Genomic DNA, 26187 nt, shown 5'->3' with positions numbered 1-26187 from the left:
TAATGAGTTTTGTAGCAAAGATTTATTCTTCCCACCAGACAGTAATATAAACATTTCTATTTGACACAGCACAGTGGAAGATGGGTGTCCTGAGAGCAGACTTCCTGCACCCATTTTCAAAACTGCTATCGGCTTCAGTCAAGCAGTTCTGCCCATCTTATTCCTGAGACAAAACACTGGTTCATTGAGGAATTAAAATATTGAAAAACATTTCCAAAAATGTAATACAATGAAAGATAAACATACTGAAATAAGTTAAAATCCTATATTTTACACATAAACCATGACCTGTAGTGTGCAAATGAGGATTCTTCGTCCCATAACTTGGCAATAACAGAGCCTGGCCTGGTCTGACATGTCATATTTGATATAGTGTTGTGTAATTTGCAGGTAAACAGATAGGTGACCGTTCACTTGGTTGCACTTCCCAGTAGTTGCTGCGGCTGTGTTCTTTCAAGCTTTCCAATGCAGCATGGTGCATCTCAAGCTCCAATATTAGCTGTATGATAAGACAGAAATGCTAAAAAAGAACATTGGAAAAATGCTCTATATTCACCAAGTGAGGATTAAGGCAGTAGACAGGGACATTAAGAAGAGATGCTGGTGGTGCGAGCCAGTATTATATCATTGTATTCAAATTAAAATGTTATTCATTGTACCATAACCCAAGGTTGGCTCAGCTGCTAACAAGAGGAAACATGTATAGTTATAGCCTCAGTTGTACAATAACATGTAATTCCACAGAAAGTTGGCTGGTTTACATTTGGTTCCATAAACACACAAAAAAAGGGACACAACAGTTTTCTCTGACTACACAACGGTTTAACAGGAGGAGAAATCCAAAGACTCGACAGGTTGTCCATTTTTTAGTTTCAGGTTTCAAGCTGTAATTGGATAATAGCTGTTCAGGGACGGGGTTTAGTGAGCAGTAAATTGTTGGTGCGAACTGCTGTAATCATGTAACTTCAAGGTGTAATTTAAGTCAGTAACAACTTTGGTTTGGGTATTTCAGACAGAACATAGTCATGTTGATTACACAGTCAGATTAAGAACATGGAAAAAAAAGATAAACATAAACAAACATTAACATTTAATGGTAGATTTTTAGACGTGTGCCATCTCCATTTGATTCTTGATTCTGCGTACATTATCAGTGCAGTATATTCCAGCTTGATTTCCTCACAGACACACCAAAATGAGTGGTTTGACTGACCCTTTACTGTGGTCACTTCATTTTCCGGGTAACCACGTACTAACGAGACCTGACTGTGGCGCTGATGGTTGCACCAGGAGTTCACAGCTGGAAGTTCGCACATCACATGTTGATTTTGTAAGACGTATTGACTGCAGAAGCAGCTATGGCATCTCTGAGAGACATGACATTCACTTCCGGCTGTGCGGCTGTGGATGTTAACACTCCATGGCTATGTTTAGATGGAATTCTCTGTCTTCAAGCTTAACAGGTGGCCTGCGTGCAAAAGGTGCTGCCTCCTTCGTCTTCAGCATGGTGCTTTGGCAGACGCTAAAGTTCATCACGCACGCTGTCTGCTGCGGAGAGAGAGGAGGGGAAATGTGAATACAGAAATTGGACAGAAAAAAGAGCAGAGGTAAGAAAGAAACTGAAGAATTGATTGCGTTTTTCAGTTTTCTTAATTAACCTTTGTTATGTTGTGAGGGAGTGGGAGTCTCTTTTTCCTTTGGATCTCCCTCCTCCTGGACCTGCTTCAGCAGCTCTTTAATCTCGTTGTCATATTCAACCCACTCGGGCACTATCCTTACTGCGGCCGTTAGCTTGGGCTCCTTGGTCTTGGGGTTATTGCACTGCAACAGAAAAGCAGAGAAAACATCACTCACATCGCCATGGCCACTTCTCCCCTCCCCCATCCCCCCAACAAGTCAGACTGTCATGGTCAGCACAGTCTGTGGCAGGCATCTGAACCTAATTTGATTTCCAATTCTGTTAAAAGGATGTTAGCCCACGTCTAGTGTCTGAATCGCCGAGTGGTGTCCTATACCACAATGAGACAATGCTTCCTATTTCAGTATACCGGAGCCTGACCACTAAATTCTCTAAATTAGTTAAGGAGACTACGAGATTGCTTCTTAGTTGTCTCCTAAATGCCAAGTGCCTCATGAACATTAGTGGCTGGGAGCTACAGTTCCCTGTTAGAACCATTGCGGCTGAAAAACCTGTTCTGCCTCAGCCAAAAAAAAACTTGATCTTTGACCACCAAAAATATATCAGTTCATCCTTTAGCTCAAGTGTACATGTGTGCCAAATTTGAAAAAGTTCTTTAACGGTATTACTCTGATAACACGACGGACAGATGAACAACCTGAAAAAAGAGCAATAAATAAATAAATAAAGGGAAAAAAATCTGCCTGTGATTCTGGCTGTCAGTCAAAAGATCAGTCTCATCAGCATGTTTCCACAGGCAGGAGTAAATAATACATTAGGATTTCACTATCTTAATAAAAGACACAATTAGATTTGATGGTGAATTATTTAGTAGCCTCCAAGTTTGCTGATTAGCTTCCACACATTACACAGACAGATCTAACTCCTCCGACACTCACCAGGTCTATAGTCTTCGCTGTGACTTTGGAGGCATTGTCACACCACGTCTCACACCACAGCCACTCCTGAGGAAGAGACTTGATGGCCACCTGGTGGATCATGTTGTTGGGAAGGTCCTGGAAACATTAAAAAACAAAAAAACATTGCAGCGTCTCAAGATATTTCATTATGAACAAAGTGTAGTGGTAGGTGCTACTGTATAAGAATGAACTCTGCGTCATATAATGCAGCGATGTGAGTGACATACCTGGTCCAGGTTGGACAGACTGTTGGGGTCTTGGCTCAAGGCCTGGTATTGGCCTCGTAATCTGTCCCCCGCTGCAATCTTTCGGAATTTCTTTAAGTCTACTACATACAGAGCGCTGGTTGAAATAAGAGAGAGAAGAGAGAGGGGACAGGTGTGAGAAAACTATTTCCTGAAAGAGAAAGCCTGTAGGAGTGACTTCATAAAAAAAGAAAAGAAAAGAAAAAGACTCGATTAAGATCAATACCTCAGGCACATGCAGGTAATTGTACCTAACATGGCATATTAATAAACCAAAAGGTGTAGACTATGTAATTTCACTCATCCCTTATTAGATTCAAGTCTGCTGGAGGATATTTCCCCACCTAATATTTTCCCTGGGCTCACAGATATGGATCATCCTTTACCCTCGCTGATGTTGTCCAACACCACAGAGCTGACAGGCTCACCAGCATCCTATCAAATCAATATGGTTTTCGTGGCTTGTCTTTTTTTTTTTTTTCTGTTATCATCAGCCCAGTGCAGTGGTGGAGAAGTGAAACAGAAAATAACCCTGGCAGGTCTGTGTTCAGCTACACAGCTCAACAGCTGCCACCTGATCAGCCATCACACTGACAGATGTAGAACTCCATACCCCCAGCAAAGAGCTCAACGTCTTACTTCAGACCACCTGCTTGATTTAATGTGCCATGGCTGTATAAAATAAATCAGATAGTAAAATATATGTCTATATTTATGGTGTATAATCCAATATGGTGGAATTCAATATTTCAACTTGTGTAGGGAAAATCAAGAGATGTTTATAGTTTCTAACTTCAGGTGGATTGATTAAATTCTGTGGCCGGAACGGTGAAAAATTACGCTGAAGAATAATAAAGCATTTGAATCATTGCCAGACTTTTCAAGGCGGTGGAATGCATTTCACAGTCTGCCATGGAAGTATACCTGATATGGTATTTCCTGTGTCCCAGATGTGAGGCCCAATAGCCGGTTTTCCAAAAGCGATAGCCTTCCATTTCTCGGCGGCTATCACAAAACGGGGTGTAGCCATAAGGAGCACCCTCCAGGTTTAATTCCCTCAACTCCTTCAGATCAGCCCGAACTATCTGAGAGAGAGAGAGTGAGAACATTGGTAAAGGCAGAGAGGATTGACGACTCTGCAGTGATGTTCAAAACCTCATCCAATCTTCACACCAGCGCCGAGGCAGATCCAGACAAGTCTCGCACTTTCAGCCTTACAGATTGCTCTTCCCTGTCAGTCCGATTTGATCCCTACCTGGTCGGCGTCCACAAAGATGATCTTGTCCACAGCCAAGGGGAACAGAACATCCAGGAACAGGATTTTGTATCCCCAGATAATGCGCTGCTTCTCAGTCTGCTGGTGGAGCCAGCGGGGCCACTTGTACTGCACCAGCTCGTACTGGAAGCCGTACGACTCTGCCATGTGAGAGATGGTCTCCTAATTGGAAAACAAAACACGTCTATTAATAGCGTCTATTTATGTAGATTAGCAAAATCGCAACTCGGTGTGTAGCATAAGGACAAGCCCAGCAGCCCAGGATCAAGTCCAACAATCATCCTCTCTCTCTGTCATCACCGGAATTCAGACAAATTCTAATTTAAGAAGAAAAGAAGTAATGAAGCTGCTGGGACACGCCTGTAATTCAACGCTTTTACCTTCAAAAGTCACAACTGGGCATTGAACAAGTCCCAGTCCCAAGTTCATCACTCTTAAGTGTCCCCAGGACACGCTTCCTTTGTGTTGAGTGAATTTGTAGTGCGCGTGTTGTCAAATTGATGAAGATGTTTTCTGCGTTTGCAGCACATTTGTGTATTTGCAGAAGGCCGCGGTGCGCTGAGCTCTCAGGGCCACTGTACAATTAAGAATTACATTTATGTTTATCTTGCACAGAAGAAAACAGATGATGTTGGTAAGTTAGATATAAGTATTCCTTTGGCATAAGAAAATACTGCACAATCATGATGCATGGCTTGAATTAAGAGTGGTATTATATACAGTTAAAGACATTTGAAGATGGTAATTAAAGTTAAACTTTCATTCACATGAAAAATTGGACTTGTTTGGCCTCACCTCCATCAGGCATTTTTGTTTGATAGTTTTGCAATTTAAAGTGTCACAGGGGGCGATGAACCCCCCCCCATCCCCCCCAAACCACCACCCCCACATAAAAAACCTGAGATTAAACACACATCACCAAAAAGGAGCGAACAACCCACAGACATTTTCTTTACTTAGATAAGTGAATCTCTGAAGAGGTGTGATAACGTTATTTTTGAAACAGCAGGAAGAAGCGAGATGCTTGTCTGTAGTGGTGAAGTCAGGGAAGTACCTTGAACGACGGGGAGAGGTAATTCTTGAGGAACCAGAACTTGACAGGTGTTTTGGTATGCCGGAGGACAGACAGCATCATTATTCTGAAATGGAGACAGAAAGATTGAGAGGTGAGTCTCAGGATCGGGACTAAAAAGGGATGTAATGTGGAGGACCTGGAAAGTCAGCGTGTGACTGTGTGTGTGTTTGTGAACTGAATGCGACTCACCTCAGAAAGCGCTCATACAGATGGCCCGAGGCCACAGAAAATATATTTAGAACATCTTCTTTCTTCTTCTCTCCATCATCCTTCTTGGAGCCGCCACCTGTGATGCTGTAAATCAGACCATAATACATGAGTCTGCCGTGTTTTGATTGATGCCTGTTTTTCACATAGTGACAGTAAATCAGCACTAAGCCAGTAGCCACCATGCTTTCATAAAGGCAGCAGTAATAACAGTTATTTCACCCAAGCAGAAAACATTTTCAAACAAACCATGCATCACTGCACAGCAAACTGAAATGCTTTAAATATGAAGCAATAACAATACATTTTATTTATAGGCAACTTTCAAGGCACTCAAGGACACCTCACCATCAAAAACAAAAGGTAAGTATGAGGCATAAACACAAAATGAATTAGAATAAATGTAATTGTATACAAATAAATATGATTAAGCACTAGTGTTAAACAGAGAAGGCAAGTTTGAAGAGGTGTGTTTTGAGGTGGGATATGAAAACAGAAATAGAATCAATATTACAGATGTCTTGTGTAAGTGAGATCCAGAGTCAAGGAGCAAGTTCTAGAAAGCTACAAGTCTGACAGGATTTCAACAGCAGTTCAGTTGTCCTCCTGGCAACTATAATCAATGCATTACATTAGAGACAGTGAAGGAGGCAGAAATGTACATCGCCTTATACTTACACACCTGCACAGCCACTTGAGTTCATTGTACAAAGTAAAGTATCCTATATTTCAGATTACGCTCAGAGTAGATGCACATTTTCTAATTTTTTGGTAACAATAAAAATGAAATAATCACCTTTTATAAGGCTGCAGAGCATTAACTCAACAATAAGCAACCTTATGGCTGTGTGTACATGTCACAGCAAAAAGGCACTTAGAGATATTATGGATAATTGTTCCAGGGGTTGGTAGCAACAATGGCCAACAACATCAGCTCCTCTTATCTGTTTTAAAAACAGTGTTGCCATGATGTGCTGACAGTTCTATAATGGTGTGAAAAGAGAAGGAGCTTCTTTCCCGAGAGGAGACTGACATCCTCCTGTGGGATGTGAGTTCTAAGTAAATGTACAGCACCCTATTCTGCTGAATGATGAAAGCTGTGGTGAGTTTTTCTTTTTTTTTTTTTTAAATTCATAATTCATGGTATAAGCATGTTAACTTGTTATTCATTTGGAATTCTGATATCCCTACAGTTAAAAACCCACTGTACCAGGGCAGTCCTGATGAGTCTGGGAGCAGTTTGGGAGGTTTAAGACTGGATCTCTAAACCCCTAAACTCCCTGAATATTTGCAATTTCTCCTCCAGTTGTCATGGGGGGGTGAACTGGGGTTAAATTGGTCTGAGACTCTGAAGTCTGAATCTGAATTTAGAGAGAAATTGCTGTTGCCCTGGTAATTTGGTGATGTAGGATGGGAATGAAGAGAAAGAAATGTGAAAGTGGAAGGTCCTGCGGGAATTAAGTGATTAAAAGAGAGACAGAACTTTAAATTGTCTACATGGAGCTGAATAAGCTGTGTTTGTCCTCAGGATGTTAACATCTCCAACGCTGTTAAATTTGCATTGCATTGCTGCAGTGACTAGTCAATCGTGTGATTAGCAGATAATCACAAAATGTATCAGCAATCATTACAAATTATTTAAATAAATCGTTTAAATAATTTACCACACAAAAACATCTTATTATAAAACAGTTAGCTCTGGTCCATGATCAAGATTTAAAATGCTCTGGAAACACACCCCTGCATCACCGTGCCAAACAAACTGTTCCAAAAAGACGGACGTTGTTGTGAATTTTCATGTTTTGGCTAAATGTGGAAAGTAACGGAAAGGACAGGATAGACAAGGAATCCTGCAATCTTACTGGTTCCCAAACTACGAGCGGAGATGCTCGAGCAACATCCACTGTTTATAATAGCACCTCTATACCAGCAACTAGGAGTGCTAACACAATGGAACACTAATTCAGCATGTGCACGTTTAACGGTGTTATCCAGATATAAGTTTATTATCACCCCAATCTTTAAATGAGCTTTCTACTAGGTCTGTGTGTAAGTGCATCTGTGGTGTTGCTTGGCAACAATGCTGTTAAATGTTGAAGAGCTACTTGTACATTGCTTGGTGGAAGAATTATCCATCCATTATCTATACCACTTATACTTATAGCAATGAGGGGGAAAGAATGGTTACTTGTAAAAATAAAAAATAAAAAAATAGAAATGATGAGTTTTTATTTCATGAGACCTTTCCAGGTATAGTGACCATTATAAAAAAGCAATAATCCTGTGATAAAGCTCAAAGTAATTCTTTAACACCTCGTGTGTTTCTTAGGTTTCTAGACCGAGAATAGTGTTCTAACTTAAAAGTCAAGATGGGAGAAAAAGATGAAAATGAAGAGCTGTGTGATTTTGACAACTGTGACAAAGGTGCAGAGCAAAGTATTTACCTCAGGGTTATCTGTGGTGTATGCAATGCCACCTCAATACCAAACCACCAAGCAAGGAAAAACACTGGCCGTGCCTCAGGGAGAGAATTGCACACAGTGTGTCCAAATAAAGATATTGTCCATCAAGTCACTCCTTTCCCTTTAAGACTGAATTGGACTTTTAATTCATTTAAAAAATCTAGTTATGGATGAGCACGAAGCAACATCCCTCAACTGCTATTAAAGCGCAGTGGCTCATGATGCAAGGCACATTTAGCGGACAGAAGTAAGGACTTGTGCTGGAGGGTAGATGTGTCTGCAGTCAAACTGTGTGTCCTTGTCTGAAACAGACTGCTGATGAGGGAAGGAGTGTCTCTCCCACATTCAATCACAACCGCAGCTACGGCCCTGAGGCTCCAGGAAGACACCAGTGAGTGAGAGGGAGGTGTGAAGGGAGGGGAGGAAGCATAATGTTTGTCTCCACATGTCCTCTAAAACCAACTCCCTGGCACACATGCAAAAGTCGGTGAGCAAGTCGCAAAAACCATACACAACACATTTTTGTTTTACCATTAAATTGTAATTCCCTCTGTCCTTCTGAAACACTGTGTGCATTTCTTGCACTTTTACAAACATCCTCCACATATTGAGGCATTGCTTTCTCTCATTGATGAGTTGGTCATCTGGGGAGTCACCACAGTAGGGTCTGCAGATACTGAATGTCTATCATGAATAACTGCAACAGCGGAGGCCCTGATCAGATGAGAATATTTTCATGGTTAGGGCTTTTGTTAATATTTCAGAAGCAAAGCTTTTAATTATGAAGAACTAGTAAAACACCTGCATACATTTTACCCTCATGGCACAGCAGCACAGATGAAACCACAATGATATTCTGCACCCCTTCCTATTTTCTAATTTATCTTTATGTGCATACGAATTAGTGTGTTATTGCCAAAAATGCATGTTGCAAGGTCACAGTGGCCATGACCTTTGACCTCCTCAGTCTAATTCACACTCTAGTTCATCCCTGGGCACAAGTGGATATTTGTGCCTGATATAATGACATGGGCGATTTCCTGATACATGAAAAAACTGCTTGTTGTTTTTTGTCCTGCACCTGCCTGCACTATCTTGGATGTGCGTGCACTGTCCTTCCTTGCGATTCCTGATACATCACATTCACAAGAATGCGTTGTTACTGTGACCTTAAACTTTGACCTTTGCCCAATGAAATCTAATTATTTCATCTTTGAGTCCAATGAATGTTTGTGCTATATTTGAATAAATTCCCTTAAGGAGTTAATAAGACAAGAATGGGATGGATGTATGGACGACTGGAAGAATGGGCAGCGAAAAAAACAACAACATAATGTCCCCAGTCTTGGCTGTTGTTAGCAAGGATGGCACAGGCCCCATCTAACACTCTCCATCAAAATGATCCTATGACTAGTTGGGGAGAGGTGGCTTTTACTGTACCCTGCACCTGAAACTTAAATAAGTCCCTCAGGTTACATAGCTACTGTCTTTCATACCCTGTGTGGCCATGATGCTTCTGAGCTCGAAGAGCAGCATAAAGGAGATTAAACTCTACGAGTTCCCCAGGCTGAAGGCAGCAGGAGGAGAAACTTACCTTCATCTTACTCACAACCAACAACAAAGAAGAGAACAAGAGAGAAAGCACAAAAGGAAAATTAAAAAAAAGCATAAAGCAAGTGGTTATGGTTACGGGAAGAACAAAGATTAAAGAAGGAAGCAATCTATTTTAAGTCAGGCTCATTATTGCTCAACAGAGATAAAGCTCCATTTAAACATGAGAATTCTGTTCTTCAGACTTTCTGATACTTGCTGATGGAGCCACCCTCACTAATTCTTCAGAGGTGTTAGATTAATACACAGCCTTCAGTTCCGCCCTTTACAACAAATCGCTTGAAGCGTAGAGGTTACAAATGGGGTAACAGGTATTAAGGACACCTAACCCTAACAATATTTCGTGAGAGCACAGACAACGTCGACACAGTGTCTTTGCTGAAATATTCAGACCCTTTCACCTTCACAAACCTCAAACCTCACATCATTATTATGCTACGTAGCCATTTCAATGTGGGTTTTTCTAGAACAGTCATTCCAGGTCCTGTGAAATCCAGTCTATTCCACTGATGAAAAAACACATTTTCTAGTGAAGGTTGTACTGTCAAATGAGTACATACTGTTTTCACATTTTGTGTCACTTGTTACTCAGACTAAATTGTACTTGTTGGTTTTTCAACAATGCTTTGATGCATCTTTTAACTAGTCGTCATTCCAACTTAAGTTGACAGTAGCTGCCACTTGATATTTAAGAGGAGGGAGTTTCCAGAGCATTTTTATTAATACTGGACCAGATAGACAGATAGTGTATAAACAGTAAGTATAGCCAGAGGATATATGGCTACAGTTTTTTTGCACGGCATGATGAGTGGCTTCTATGTCTTAAGATTTATGAACTTGTGTTTTGAAAGGAGGGGACACTGGAATCATGCCAGATGAAAGTACTTTCCTCTCTCCAAATGCAGTCAAATTTAAGTTAATTTTAGATTCATGCATCACAGGCACTTAAGGAGCAATTATGTCTCTTGAAACCATCTTATTCATCCTTTCGTTTAACCTTTTAATGTTATGAGTATTTTTATAACACAAATGCAAGCATACCATGGGAAAAGGTCTTAAGATTAGATTCAATTAGAAATCTATTCATCCATCTATCCATCCTCTTTCGCCTTCTTATCTGGCCCTGGTCAAAGCAGAAGCAGGCTATATGGAGTAGCTTGAATGTTGTTCTCCCCAACGACATCCTAGAGTTCCTAATTAGCAGATGCCAAGGCCAGGAGGGATTTGTAATCTCTTCAGTTCGTTCTGGGTCTGCCTCGGGGTACGCTCCCAGTTGGACAAGCCTAGAATACCTCTACAGGACGTGTCCAGGAAGTGCCCTGATCAGACAGCCCAACTACCTGAATTAGCTTCGATCAACAAGATGGGAGCAGTGAATTCTACTTGGAGGTCCTCAGCTGGTCCCCCAGGGATGAGCGCACCAAGAATGTGTTTGAATACACATACAGCTCTAACTCCAATTACCCATCAGCCCGACGTCTCACAGCAACAGCAAGATATTTGCAAACAACCCAATATATATGGTCACAGTCCTTCTGATGTCCACATACGACATATACTGTAGACTGGCGCAAACTCCACTATTGAAAAGGTTTTAGTAGAGAAAAGAGCTGGTGCACAGCTCCATGACAAGGACAGTCTTTACTGCTCAGACTGTGAATCAACAGTCAGTTTGCAGCATCCCGGTGCTGCTAGGAAGTTTCCTTTGCCAGCAAAGCCCAAAAGGCTTCCTCCTTTCAATTCATGTCTCCCTGCAGTGCTGGTGTCCTCTCTTCATTGTCAAAGACATTTGGCAGCAGCTGCCAACTGAACGATAAAGTCGACCAGCAGAACGGCAGTGATTCCCATCTAAGTCCCTTCAGGTGTTATCAATATGAGAACTCTGGAATTCATGGGTGGTGCCATCTCCAGGACCTCAAACTCTGGCAAGGGTGCTCTAAGGCTCTTCAGCAATTGGCATTGACTTCATTAATGGTCCTCCTGTTCACCAGCTGCCTAACCAGGTCCTTAAAAGTGTCCCCGAATACAGCTTAGTTCAATTCGACTTTGTCAACTCCAGGAAGAGAAACACACTATAGCTAAGATTTGTCTAATTGATTGATACTGCTCTGCGTACTCCCCTCATTCTGGCTCCTTTTCAAGTTCCAAGAACTTAAGGAGCCATGCAGTCTGATCAGTAACACAAGATAGTTGATGATAAATCCAATGGCACAGATTTCACTTTACTACACAGCTTAAGCCTAGTGTACACAGTAAATTATGTTTATGTACATATCTACTGTATGAACACAAACATAAATACAGGCTACAACACGACCTGTACTGTTGAAATGACCACATGAAAAAAATAATAAACATATAAATGCAAAAAATATATGAACATGGAAAAGTAAAAATATTTCAACACATCTCTACAATCTTACCATATCCATTTAGACAATTATGTTACCGGTAAGTCATTCTGATTCATTACACCACTCAAAGCAGCATCGCAGTTGAAAGCAACCAATAAACACTGCATGCTAATGAGTATGACAAAGAAGTTTTAGGTGTTAAATGGGTTGCAGCAACACTGCCTACCTTTTCTCAAAAGTGCTCCAAACACTTCATACAGCAAGCATTAAGTGAGGAGACAGGATCACACAGTTAGGAAGTGTTGAGGGGGAAAAACACACACAAATGCACACACACACATACCTACAGAAGCACATATTTTTTGCAAGACTAGATCTTACAGCATAATATCGCAGTCTGGATCCTGTGGAGGAGTAAGATCTCCTGAAACCGCAATGTATAATTGACAAACAGAAGGCAGATCAACGCACCCACCAATCAATGAGCTGCAGCTTACTGCCAGTCAGATGCAGGAGGATTTTAAACCTACTAAAACCAACCAGATGTTGCCTGTATGTGAGGAAAGATTACGCACCTTGCTATGGAGTCCCATATGCCTTTGCTCTCACTAGCTTCACTTAAAAGATCTTCATTGATTTTATCGGCCTTTTTCTGCACCTATGATGAGAGAGGAGATGCAAGACAATGATGCTCTTACTGATTTATCTCACAGACTGTGTAAAATCGCTTCAACATCCTCAATTTGTGACCTGTGAACGAGATGCACATCATAGAAAACCGCAGAAGAGCATTTTACTGTAAATTCAATAATGTTCAGTGCCATGAAGCGTTTAATGTACATTTGAATAATACTCACTCTGACTTTGATGATCTTACTGTGGAAACTGTTCAGCACAACTCTAACATCCCCCACATCTGCAGGGGAATCAGTTCCGTCGTGCCTGAAAAAGAGTGAAAAAGCGATTACCATTACTGAGAGTAAGAATCAATCATTATGAAATCTCAATAATGCATCTGTAGTAGGTGAAGCTCTACCTAGAAACTGAACTTTATCATCAATGAATTTATAAAATAACATCAATTCAATACAATGAATGTATATGATCGTTCTCAGCCCCTACACATGCCAAGATGATTTATCCCTAGCCACAGACTTCTGAACAAGAAATCAGTAATAGATTAAATCTGGCAAGCAACTTATTTGGCCGTGGATAGGGACGAGTGCTGTCATTTCTCTTCAGTGTATGTGTTTGATTGACAGATGAGCCGGCAGTTGCAGAGCCACAGTGTAAACAAACTTGAGCTGGTAACTGTAATGTACAAGCTGAGCACAGACACCACTTACTGTAGGAGTGGAAGAGAAGAACTGAAGAATAAGAACAAGAGCATTTAACAGTGTAAAACCAACCAATGCTGATTTTTTTTTCTTTTTTCCGTTTTGTTATAGAACTACTCCACCAATCAGTCTGACTAATAAATGCTTGTTAATTATGTGCTAATGTCCACAACTGAAATGAATTACATTTGTGTTAGTGACTGAGGTTGGATCATGTGCATTGGACATAGCAAGAGCACAAGGAAATCCACAGTGTAGACTCAACTGCTCTATGAAGGAGACAACAGCAGTTAATGGACGGAGCACTGACAGAGAGTGAGAGCGCGCACTTAAAAGCGGATACTGGGACATCTGCCAGGGTCACACTACGACCTTATTCATTACCCTCCATCACCATTAGGAATCACCTTACCATTATTTTATCCATCACTATTTCCCAGCCATGCTGTATATACTGGGAGATTTAATGAGACAGTCTGTACAGTATTGACTGTGTAACACTGGCCTTTCACTGTAATTGTTTTAGGACTGATTTGTGCAGTGGCAAATGTGTTTTGGCAGGCAGGATCTGCAGGGTCTGATGGTGAAACACCAGAGAGCCAACTCCAGGCAGAAATGAGAAATGGGCTATGATGCACATTATGACCCCAATGCTTACTAAAGGCAAAAAAAAACAACCTTGATAAATGCCCCCTCCTCATTTGGCCCAAAGTGCATCCTCCCCATGTTCAAGTGCTGCTTGTTCTTTGCCCCCGCTGCTGTCACCGGTGCAACTCAGCCTTTAGGGCTTGTGTTAGAAAGCACCAGAGATCAATCTGTATCCCTGCTCTGAGGAGAGGAGAGCTGGTCATCTCATTCATCGCTGTCAGGGCGAGACGCAGCGGCAGCACGGAGGAAAACGCAGGCTCTGGGACCAGAACGCAGAGACACTCCCACTAGGCTCTGATCGGCCACCTAACCAGAGCAGAGTGCCGCTAACCACAAGAATAATGACACTGCCAAGGTGAAAAATGACATCACCTCTTAGCTTCACCAGGAGGATTGGGGAATAAATCTTGGTTGTCTGATATGATTCCAGGGGAACCAAAGGCTGTACGTGTCCTAAATCTTATGTGAGGATAGCCAGGGAGAACAATATCTGTGGCTGTAGGGACATCTACTATGGTGCACTACAGCTGCAAATGCAGACCCGTGTACATGGTAACTTGGGATAATTGCAACTTGGATATAAGGTATTATTGTTTTCTGGTATGTAGACAGAATAATGTAAAAGTTCATCTGATAAGAATTTTATTTGTTTTCGATGAGATTAGAAAGTGCCACAGTACACTTTAATCTGAGTAAAACTGCAGAAAAAAAGACACTGAATCTGGCAGTGGTACAGGCAGATAAGATGCATACCACGGAAGTGTAAAATCCATGGTTCGACTGGCAGGGGAGCCTTATTTGCATGCCATACAGCACACTCTCTCCCTATGTTTCATGTTTATCTCTGCATTGAATGTAAAACAAAGGCAACATGCCAAAAATAATCTTTAAAAAAACACAACAAAAGCATTGAATTTTTTTTTTTTAGAAAATGTATCAAACCCCAACCAAAGCACAGTACTGTTCTATTCATCCAGGGAAATTAGACGACGCCAACGCACTCCGTCTAGTATATGCAGCCTCTGACACCTACGCCGTCCTAACTAAAACACATTCTGCTGCTGAGATTCTGCAGTCTGAGGTGGATGGCATGGCAGGTGACCAGCTGAATCATCCCTCCACTCCGTCTTCTCTTTAATAGCACCCCCTTCCTCCTACCTGTCTCTCTCCCCTCTGCACTGAGCAGAACTCCCTGCACTCATCAAAACCTTGAGCTGCTACAGTGTCAGCAGCCCTCCACGTTACCATAGTGATGAGGCTTCATAGCCACCGGTATAAAATGAAGAGGTAACTGAGAACAACCTTGATGCTGAGCTGCTGATGAAGTCACCTAATTACCATCATTATCTCCGTTTTTTTCCCCAGTATCTGTAGGGGAAATGATAAGGAAGACTACAATGGCATAAAAGAAAGACGACCCCGGATAAATACTCACGTGAGGACCTGATAGATATCCTCTGATCTTCCTTCACGTAATCTTAGGATCCAGGCACCAGGATTAGCTTTCAACTGGAAATATCCCTGTTGTGGTTATAAAAAAAAAGTATTTATGGGACACAATCCACACTTGTCTTGTCATCTGTTTCACACAGTGCAAGATCACTATCTTTGTAACTCTGGTATGGAAAAGAGAGGCTTCTGACCAGGTTAGCCATGACGATAGTGTCATACATAAGCGGGTCTCGACTCATGCCCAGAGTAAACTGTAGTCCACGGGGGGGCTGGCCAGTTGACAGATCAAAGCAGTGGCCTTCCAGCAAAAGGTGCTCCAGTTCGTACTCTGCCGTCACAACCCCACTCACCTGGAGCAAAACCACAGTTAACACAGGATAAATCAATGGGGGGAATGATTAATACAGGCTATCACAACTCTGTGTAAGGGCTGAGGATGATAAGACCGACTGAGGAGCAGGATACCTCCTGCAGATGGATGTTATCCAAGTCATGGGGGCTGCGCACAGCCTGCACCATCCAGCTCTCTGGTGTGATCATATTCAGGGTGAGGAGTGGAGACTCTGGAAGCTCCACGAAGCGGGCCAGCGGTCCTGGAGACACTGTGTCGTTGGCCATGAAAGCCACATCAGACTCCAAGACAAAGCGGTAAAAGCTGAGAAGACAGATGAAGAGAAAATCTGAATGCTTGCCAAGTAACAGTGAATTAACATTATATCTAACAACAGAATACATTCATTGAATGCCCAAAAATGTTGGATATGTTGCATGATGTTTTGGTACCAGTCTGAAACAACAAATCCATCCAACAAATGCTCAGTGCTCTTCAGGAAGCACTAAAATGATGTCACGTTGTGCAATACACTCTTTTCTAGGGCATGAGAGATGGGCTCTATTGTGACAGTTGGGTATATACAATCTCTTCAAAGTGAGGAATCTAATACTATTACTGCCAGTGTTCCTCCTCAGCCAATAACAGAAATATGTGCAGCAGTCTGTACAGTGTAACAGCGTTGCTCCCTTTCTCCATTATTACCCAGAGTTGTTGTCGAGGCCAACTTCAGGCTAATCTTAATGTTAATGGCTTTTCTTGTGTGTGCCCTCTGACACCACAGAGTCATAATGAAAGCAGATAACATGGCAGATGATGAACATTACCAATTCCTATTCCTTTCATTTAGAGTGCCTTCTCATCTCTTTTTTTTATTCATGGGGGGAGATTTCACAAAATTTAATTCCTGCCACGCTAGCCATATACTGTATCTGTAGACCACAGCAGAGTAGTTAAACAAGGGCTGCTGACCCAGGGTGAGATGGGAGCTCCTACAACAGCACATGGCGGAGGTGAGGGAACGGTCATATTTGAGGAAGAGGAATCCAGTTCACCGGGGGAAACACACCGTCTTCATTTGATTGGTTTCTATTTTGTGAGATGAGCAATTCTCCACAAGAAGAAACATAAGAGAAAGAAGATGAGCAGCCCCGTGGCCTTGGTCTCACCGCGCGGAGAAGTAGAACAGTGAGTAAAATGAACCCAGTGACACAGAACAGGATTCATGTGCACCTGCTGACAGCGGCATCTCCAAGGATGAGCTATAGGAGTATCAAGCTTATGGTTCTACAGGAGACATGAAGCAGGGAAGATGACACCAGACTAGAACACTCATTTGCTGTTTTAAACTAGACATCACTATTGGGATGTTCATGATGAAATCCAAAAAACTGACCTTCAGTGTTTGTTTTTCTTTTATACCGTTTTGGCATTTAAAAGGTCATTAATTCCCCTTAGCAGAAGTTTTACATGGCTGGGCAGGTGTTTGGATTTGCAGCTTTACAAGTCTCTAATCTGCTCAGGTACTCACATTTTTCAGTGGTTGAACATGAGAGCGGTGCTTTTAAGAAGTCAAGCAGAAAAACAAAAATATTTGATTTCCAAAGGCTTATGATATGAAATGCATCTGCACTGTACTTGACTAGTGGGCTAGCTGGTGGCAGCTTGATTGCAGAAATACAGCGCATTTCTCTCACATGTGAATATGTCATGTGGCCATTTGTGTCAATTACAGGCAGTTGTCACTCAGGGGGACAGGAAGAATGACGGCTTGAGAGCAGACAATGGAGTGATTTGCAGGGGAAAGAGTTATTTCCATCAACTCCATTCCTGCTGATATCAAACAGAGGTGAATAAAGGTTGTACTGTAAATTGTCCTTCCAACATGAGCGTACTTTGGTACTGAAAGAAAAAAAAAGCATTTGAGCTATTTTAGTCCACTACCTCTACAAATGGCTCAAGCTTTTATGGAACAAATTAAAAAGAGAAAACATCCCCAAATTACATAATAACTAACATCCGCACACTGGTGTAAATGTTAATGGACAATTTCAACCTTTCATTTGTTGTTGTTTATTTTCTATTTTGTTGTTTTTACGGCATGGCTTGAGCTGCAACTGTGCAAGCTGTAAGCAATTTAACCAGAGATGCACGGGGAGGCCCAAAGCAATAAGGTGGTGTTATTAAGCAGATTGCATCTGTGCAGTATAATCTTACAAAGGGAAGGAGCAAGGCAGAGATGCTAAGTCTGCAGTGGTCAGAGGATACACAAACAAGCCAAACAGGAAAATTTAATTACTGTTGGAGCCAGAGCTTACCTCTTGAGGGGCATCTCGGACAACTTGGACCGGCAATTCATAAACACCTGCAGTCTCACATTGACCACTTGACTGAGCACCTGCAAGAGTCACAGAAGATGAGACCGAGCTAGAAATCAGGAGCAAAGTAGGATCAAAACCAGCAGAGGGGCCACGAGTACAGGACAGAGCATATGAGCCATGCACTGACCCAAAGGACTGAAGGCAGCTTATAGTTTCACTGCCCATTACTTTTACAACACCGGGTTTAAGAGGTTTCTAAAATGGAAAAGCATAGACCTTTAACATCTTTCATGCTATAACGGTCGGTGGTACAAAAAATAATGAGCTAGTGCTTATAGGAGTGAGCTGTCGTCTTTGTGACCAGCTGTGATGGTGATATGCCGGCATCATACTTTTCTACTGCAGTACACTACTGAAAAGTGTACAATGCAAACAGCTACAGACGACGCCTCTCGCGCTGGCTGTGTGTTAAGGCATGGTGAATCATACTGTATTTTCATATTCACCCAAGTCAAATTCTTCACCACAGAAAGCCTCCAGCAAGATGCTGCAGACAGCTACAGTAGTGGGATTCAGTCAAACTAAGTCCACTGAGGGAAATGCTTTGAAAAAAAAAGAAAAATCCCTTTCTGGTCAAAGCGAAACTTATTTTAGCGCATAGAGAACGTCCACACTATCATCCAAAGGCACGGTATCTTGCAGAATCAATAAAGCACATAAAAGACAACAACCATGAAATATCTAACCATATGAGAATGTGTGTGTGTGTGTGTGGGGGGGGGGGGGGGGCTTTGTGTTTCTGTACCCTTCCTTTCAGAGCAAGTGATTTTAGTCTGTCCTTGTTGTGTTGGAATCGATGGCATATAAGAGCAGAAAAATAAAAGAGAAGAATACAACTTACAATCAGCAGAGAAGACATCTTCTGTGCCTCCCTCGTGAGCGGGTCAACGATGGCCACCACATCGTAGAACACCTCGTTTTCACGCGGGGAGAGGGAGAGAATACTGAGGGGGAGAACAGCACACCAAAGCAAATTCAGCCACACAAGGTTACACAACACTTATTCAGCAGAACGGCAAATCAGAAGATTCGCCTTTCTGTGCTGCTTGAAATGATGGCGCGGCAATTTTCAGATCCATTATAACATAAGCAGAGTGAGACTGCAGAGCCAACAGGACAGCAGTTACAGGAAGAAAAAAAAATGTTGGTCACCTGTGGCTGTCTTTGATGAAGTGGACATCCCTCCTGACCTCTCCTTTGGGGGCTGCAGCTAAGAGGGCATCAACTTTCATGACTAAGTCACTGGCGCTGAGGGAAAAGAGATGTAGCAGGGTCAGTGCATCATTTATTAATGATACAAGTTGGGAGAGATGTCAGACAGAGCTTACATAATGTGATCTCCAGCTGGTAACAAGGTATCCTCATAAATCAGTCAATGCCACCTTCAACCTGAGAAAATGATACTGTCGCCCCTGCAGAATTTTTCACATTCAGAGAGTATCTGAATTTTTCCACTCTTTACTGTTTTGCCAATCTACTGTAAATTAAAATTATCTAAAAAACCCAATCTGACAAAGTGAGAACATGTTTTTAGTATTTTTTTGCAGGTACATTAAAATAAAAAACTGGAATCTCTCATTTACAGAAGTCCTCAGACCTCTAATTCAGTACTTTGCAGGTTCCCCTTTGGCTGCAATTACAGCTTGGGAGTCTTGTTGGGTAAGTCTCTACAAGCTCTGCACACCTGGATTTGTGCAGTTTATCCCATTCTTCTGGCAGAATCTCTCACGCTCTGCTGACTAGATGGGAAGCATCTGCAAACTGCCACATTTGGGTCTCTTCTCAGATGTTCTGTGGTGTTTAAGTCTGGGCTTTGGCTGCAGCTCTCAAGGACAGTCAGAGACTTGTCCCTAAGCCACTCCAGTACCGTCATGGCTGTATGCTTCAGGGCACTGTTGTGCCGAGTTTCAGATCACTTCCACTCTGGAGCAGGTTTTCTTTAAATACCTCCACCTGTGTTTGTCTGCTTTCATCCTTTCCCTCAATTCTGAGCAGACTCCCTGTATGTCCCGCTGAGAGAGGAACTTCAGAACTGGAGTTCTAGACACATTTTGTGGAAATTCAAAACAAACTGAGAGCACCAGACCACAATTTAGATGGTCGAGAGCTTTTAGTGTTTGGTTTTATAAAATTTGCTAAATTTCTGAAGGGGTTATAAGGATTCATGGGCGTCCTTTAGAGACAGTTGAAGGGAACTGGGGCCCGTTTCAGAAAGCAGGTTTAGTGAAAACGGACCCCTGAAAGACAATTTTGTGCAAAATAAACAAACACAGACATACTGCTTTGATTTCATCCCCATCTCTTTAACTCTGGCTTTGACTTTCGCTGCAGAACCACTCAGTGTAATCTTCTCCAGCAAATGGAAATCCTCCACAGTGAATTCCTCCTGCTCTTCAAATGGACCAAGGATCTAACATGGAAAAAATAATGCAGTCAGAACACGACTTTTCCAATTCATATCTCAGCATGTATTATTTACTACTTGCCAGGGGGGTGTTAAATTTAATGTGATTGTAACACAGTGTTTTATCCACTTAAAGTCATGGTATTCTGTGATATGTTTTTCGTCCTTTTCTATTTCAGGAGTAGAGCCCTGCCACTGCAGCAGAGGAATGTAAAATGATATTAATTGTTACTGCCATCTCAGAGGCTGGCCTCTTCATCCGTAACTGTCAGCATCGCTGCTGCTGAGACATCAGTCATCAGCTCTGTGCACACATACAGTCAGCAGATACACAGACACACACGCGCTGTGCCGTTGGTGCCACCTGTGACCTTTAAGAAACAGACATCATGCTGATTTGACAGTACTAAGGAAGCACTCTGAAAACACTGGAGGGAAAAACCCAAAGTGCAGCAGCTTAGAGGATCCTACTGCACCACAGCAAACAATACCAACAACTTTTAACCAATGCTTTTCCTTGCTGACAATATAAGGCAGTTTTTTGCACTTCTCGTAGAAATTTGTGAATTAACATTAGTGAGAATGCTAAGTGAACTGTGTTGTGTTGAAGTCCACTTACTCGGCCGTTGCTGATCACTGCCCGCTCTCCAGGACCCAGTTTTAGAACGTCTCGACAGAAAACCTGCTGACTATGAATGAAATCCACTTCCATTGTGTTGAACTTTTTCTCAAAGGCGTCCACATCCATGCCCTAGAGCAGCATAACAAGAGTTTGTTTAGGGTATGAGGTAAATTGACTGTACTGTTAATACATGCATTTCTGAAGGATCTGTGATGCACTGACCGATCCAATAGACTAGCTCAAGGACCTTTCTCCCTTTACAGTCTGTCCAAAACAGAATCTGAGTGATGCATTGGTGTAAGAAATGATGTATGAGGCAAAAAAAAAAATATTCACAATATCATTGATGCCTTACATGAGTGCAATCAAACACAAAATATTTCAGCCAGAGAGAGCTGTCAGAAATGCATATGAGCAAAAAATGAGATGAATCAATTTGTAATTAATATAACAAACTATTAATGAAGCCTCTGCCATTTTTGTCCATAACAAATTAGCTGTGAGAGGTTTGTGGAGTCAGGTTATTAGTTTGTCTAACATTCTCCCTCCTCAAGAGAACAGGTGAAATACCAATAATGTGAGAGCAATCCAGTCAGCAAGTCTGTCTGGCAGTCTATAATAAACTCACATCCCTAGACCCTGAGTCTCAACTCACACAGCCTCCTACCTATCTTTCCAGTGCTATTTCGAGCCCATTGTCTCACCATTGTTTAAGGTGGTATGACTGCAGGGCAGTTTGTCCTGGCTGGTCCCATATGTAACCTGCGCTATATGATTTATTCAGATGGAAGAGATTGGAGCGCTCCTGTCAGTCGATTTGCTGATTAGTGCCTGAGAATTTAGTTTTCTCATGTGCAATGTTGCGTGGGTGGATACCGCACACCACAGCATGGAGAACACTAGCGGCTGTAGGCTGCCAACAGCAGCAGAGTGATGGTTAGGCTTGGCTGGACACATGTGGCTCACGCAACCATGAATGGTGAGCAGCAGCTTGCCTATTCATCTGGTTCTAGAGAGCAGGTTTCCACCAGTGCTTTTTAGTTAAAGATTCAGAGTGTGGAGCCTGCCTTGTGTTGGCCCCTGAGACAGATCAAGCGGAAGTGACAGTGAGTAGGCTGTTTGCCTTGGTATGCACAGACTGTGGAAGCATCATGCATGCTCTAAATATATTCTGTTAGCTGATGTTCAAGAGAGGAATGAGAGGATGGGCTCATCAGTCACTATTTTCCACCACTATGCACTTAAATCATTCACTGGGAGTACTTATGTCCAACCAAATTTTTCTATAGTTTTTAATTTTTTACTCATTAAATTATCATGAAATTAGAAAATACACCTTTTGATGTCACAACCAAGAGGACCAACATAAGTAAAGAAAAACAACTCATTCACTTTTTTCTAACTCTGAAACTCTTCCACTGTATTCCTTGTATATCTTTCACAGTATGGACTCTATGATGCAATACAACAGTAATAAATCTAACTGGTAAAACAAAAACAGGTCAACACAGTGCCTCACAGACATTAAAAAAACTGTTCATTAAATGGAAAAAATTCTAAAAAGAGTAGAAGGAAAAAAAGAGAGAGAGTAAGAGCTAACCTGCATATCTCAGAGTGAGCAGGGGTGTAGGGGGTTAGAAGGTCAATAATATACGACGTGAACAGGCAGTGATTTAAAAACAAGTGATAAATTTGAAAAATCAATTCTGAACTCCACTGGTAGCCAGTGCAGTGAGGCAAGAATCGGAGTAACGTGGTCATATTTGAGCTCTTCCTTATGACATGGGAATGGTCGCTTCTAAACCTTCATTGCTTTCATCTACCTGATATTATGCCGTCCCCAACTATATTCTTGCTAAATGATATGTCCCATTTGCATTTGAAGTTTACACAGATTTGTATCTTCTTTGCTGGATTAACAGCTGCAAAGAAAATAATATGTATCTAATTTCCAATTATGGTCGGTCTGAGGGGAAGAGGGAGGGGGGTAGGATTGTTTGTTAATTAGTTTTTTCTTTTACTGTTACTTATTTATGTTGTGCATTCTATGTAAAGGAAATTATGTTTATTGTTTGTAACTGTTAAAGGGCCCATACACAAATAAATAATTGATAACAAAAATATTTGAGCTCTTCTGAGCACAGTGTTTTAGATAAATTTGGATTACATAATCCATAATCCTTATGATATAAATCTATCAGTCCTGGGAGCTTTTGCTACAATATTTGCACTTACACTCAGCTTTCGATTTATTATTTAGTTATATATAGTATAACAAATGCATCCATTGTTTTATTCTTCATAGTTAACTTTGTTGGCTGTGGATGTCTGACAAATTCCTGCCATGTCGGAGGAAACAACCACCTCGGCTCAAATATATATCCACATATTTATTAGAGCAGATAATATTGTAATTTTTCTAATAGGTGTTGACTGGCTGCGTCAGAAGATTTATATGTTCACTGCTGGTGCTGACACACTTCAGCAATTCTGCAGATAGGAGATATTGAATTTGCATATATTCTAGCTAGTTGTAATGATGTAAACTGTTAAACTCTCTGTCTGTCAGGAGGCCAATCACATGTGCTGCCAACCCAGTGTCATATGAATGTTAAACCACTCACTGTTTACAGAAACATGACAAAAACTGCCATTTTAACTGCCATTTAACACTCATGTTTCAGTGCATGAATATGAACGTTAAGTATAAAATATAATAATATAATGGCATGGTGCTTGTAAAAAAAAAAATAATAATAATAAAAAAAAATATGTTTAAACACCATGACTATTGAACTGTCAACTGACACAATTATTGTTGAGTCTAGACCTGTATTATTGATTATTAAACCTTGAGTAAACAGGATTTTGAATGTGACTATAGATGACAGCTTTCGGTTCATAACACTTTGTTCATGCTTATTACTACAGTAATACTTGGTACTACACATGTGTTAACATCTGTAAAGTAATACATGCTAATTGTAACTGTATAACAGCCTTTGGGACAGGCAAATTTACACCATATGACAATTCAAAGCAACATTTAGTCTCATATCCCAATATCACCAGCAAATCAATATCAAAGCAAAAGCAAGAGCAAAGCAACTCGAGCTGTACCTGGGGACAAACAGCTCTGCAACGCTTTCAACTATATGTCTAACAGGCTCCCATTTGTGTGGAATATGAATTAAATGCAAATGAAATGTTTGGAATCTGATCATTTCTAAAGTGACAAAAAACAGAACAGCATTTCTTAATCCTTCCTTTACCTGTATCAGTAAGTCCTTAATCTTGGTCCCCTGCTGGAGGAGTTGGCTGCTTTCCTCTTTGAGGAGTTTTTGCACAAACTCTGCTGTAGCCTTATTCTTCTGGGTGAGGAAAGAGGCCCAGATAGCTCTGTACAGCACAGTGTTATCTTCGCTGGGCTTTCCACTGGGGTTATCTATCACCCCAACGCGCACTCCAGGGCTGGCCTTCTGCTTGCACACAAACAGCAGTGATATAATTCACACAAATATCACACATTCTCATATTTCCTAAAACTGCAGGTGGCACTGAGAAAGAGCACTGGGAGGAGAGTGTTGAGTGCTTAAAAGTAACAGTAAAGGTTTCTCCTATTTTATTTATTCTACCAGAAAATGCTTGCTTGCTGTATTACACCTACATGTATATGCATGGTATCAACAGCAGTATTTAGTTGGGTTTTTTCTTTTTTTGCAACATCTTTACGGATTATTTCTATGAGAGCACACAGGACAAAATTAATTTTCAGAATAAAGTATGTTAGTCATTGGTAATCACAAGAGGAACCTGAATTCATAATCAGTACCTAAACCATCTTAATGTTATTCATCTCTTCTGCCTGAATGTGGGGCATGGATTTACAGCAGACAAGTTTTGTAGCTGTAGGGACACCAAGCGCAAGATTTGTGTCAAAGACAGGCCAATATGAAAAATGGCATTGATTGAGTCAGCATTCATTTCTTGGAAGAATTTAAGGGTTGTGATATATTGTCCAAGACTACACAAATTAAACCATGACAAGATGGGGTGTGGAAAAGAGGCGCTGAGACTTACCACGTGTTTTAGAGCGTTGAGCAGCAGCTTTCTTCCTGAAGCCCTCTCTAAATCTCCAACTATCCACATGGTCACAGTGCTCATCCCATCCTCATCTAGAGATAAAAGAGCAAAAATCTCGGTAGTACACCGAAAACAAACACACTGCATTCAATTCAAGTATCCTGTGAAAACAAATTCAAACTGTAAACTGTAACTGTAAAATCATAGTTAAAAAAAAAAACAGCTGACAGTATCACGCAGGTGCTGCACATTTCCTGCTGTGAATTTCCGATGCTACCACATCCCAAAGATGCTCCATCAGATTGAGATCCGGTGAGTGGAAACTATTGAAGTTCACTGAACTGATTGTCACCGGTGGAACCAGAGTGAGATTATCAGAGCTTGACACTTACTTCTTCCCAAAGGAGAAGATGTGCTCCTAAGTTAAAAAATTTAGGAGTGATAGAAAAACTTAAGAACTTTGAGGCTCACATGTCAAGAACTGTAACTTCTCTGGGTTATGCATTCACATTTTAAGACAAAGTAGGCTACACTGCAACATTTCAAGGTATTGAATGTTTCTGTAGAGTTAAAACTGCAGCCCTGAGAGCAGTTTAGATTTTTTTGTGGTTACTGCTCCTCACTCCAGTTGACACAGTGTTGCAATCTCAAAACAGCTGTAAAAGCTGTCACTTTAGATTTACATTGTTCCAAAACTGTAACACTGATCACAACACAGCTCGCAAACTTTGTTTAAAATCTAAAATGCTCACAAGACTTTGGCTTTTCAAATCCAGTAAGCTTATGTAGGTCTGGGGATCTGTCAGAGTGGTTAGCTTTCAAAGTTTAGCAGGCTTTCAAAATTCACATCCTTCATCCCATAGAATTCCATCATCTATTTATGTTTCTTTAAAAATGTATTCATGAAATTGCTGTGATATGCACGAAAAAATGTCCAAACAGGAGAAGTTGATTTTTAACTAAAACAACATTTTTGCTACACCTTTTGTAGGATAGTAAACATACTGAAAATAATACTGTCAGGGCTTGAGGGCAAGCATTTACACAGTTTATCTGAAAGGTATTTAAAACACATAACATATGTGCAGCTTATTCAACTGT

The 26187-nt window shown here is 41.2% G+C and overlaps 1 protein-coding gene across 7 annotated transcripts in view; it reads right to left on the bottom strand.

The window, feature by feature from the left end:
• Window positions 1–3: 3 nt before the first annotated feature.
• Window positions 4–26187, bottom strand: part of uggt2 (UDP-glucose glycoprotein glucosyltransferase 2) — a 40039-nt gene continuing 13855 nt past the window's right edge. For 2 of the 7 annotated variants that reach the window (XM_085765368.1, XM_085765369.1), the window contains exons 21-41: window positions 25084–25178; window positions 24276–24482; window positions 21001–21132; window positions 20257–20387; window positions 19130–19225; window positions 18819–18921; window positions 17915–17994; window positions 15731–15920; window positions 15457–15615; window positions 15249–15334; window positions 12686–12770; window positions 12404–12486; window positions 12172–12252; window positions 5384–5488; window positions 5174–5258; window positions 4099–4281; window positions 3768–3928; window positions 2826–2940; window positions 2578–2694; window positions 1659–1821; window positions 4–1548 (exon numbers count right to left, since the gene is read on the bottom strand). In XM_085765368.1, coding sequence (XP_085621494.1) covers window positions 1523–1548; window positions 1659–1821; window positions 2578–2694; window positions 2826–2940; window positions 3768–3928; window positions 4099–4281; window positions 5174–5258; window positions 5384–5488; window positions 12172–12252; window positions 12404–12486; window positions 12686–12770; window positions 15249–15334; window positions 15457–15615; window positions 15731–15920; window positions 17915–17994; window positions 18819–18921; window positions 19130–19225; window positions 20257–20387; window positions 21001–21132; window positions 24276–24482; window positions 25084–25178 — 2483 coding nt within the window. In that variant the 3' untranslated portion in view covers window positions 4–1522. Of the gene's footprint in view, window positions 1549–1658; window positions 1822–2577; window positions 2695–2825; window positions 2941–3767; window positions 3929–4098; window positions 4282–5173; window positions 5259–5383; window positions 5489–12054; window positions 12079–12171; window positions 12253–12403; window positions 12487–12685; window positions 12771–15248; window positions 15335–15456; window positions 15616–15730; window positions 15921–17914; window positions 17995–18818; window positions 18922–19129; window positions 19226–20256; window positions 20388–21000; window positions 21133–24275; window positions 24483–25083; window positions 25179–26187 lie in introns of all 7 variants that reach the window. The other 5 variants (XM_085765370.1, XM_085765371.1, XM_085765373.1 and 2 more) reach the window with 5 other exon arrangements.

This window comes from Trachurus japonicus, chromosome 21, assembly GCF_045865225.1.
Source record: "Trachurus japonicus isolate A0001 chromosome 21, Traja_1.0".
Lineage (NCBI taxonomy): Eukaryota > Metazoa > Chordata > Actinopteri > Carangiformes > Carangidae > Trachurus > Trachurus japonicus.
Note: the sequence above shows the minus strand (reverse complement) of the source record. Positions and strands in the feature narration are given on the sequence as shown.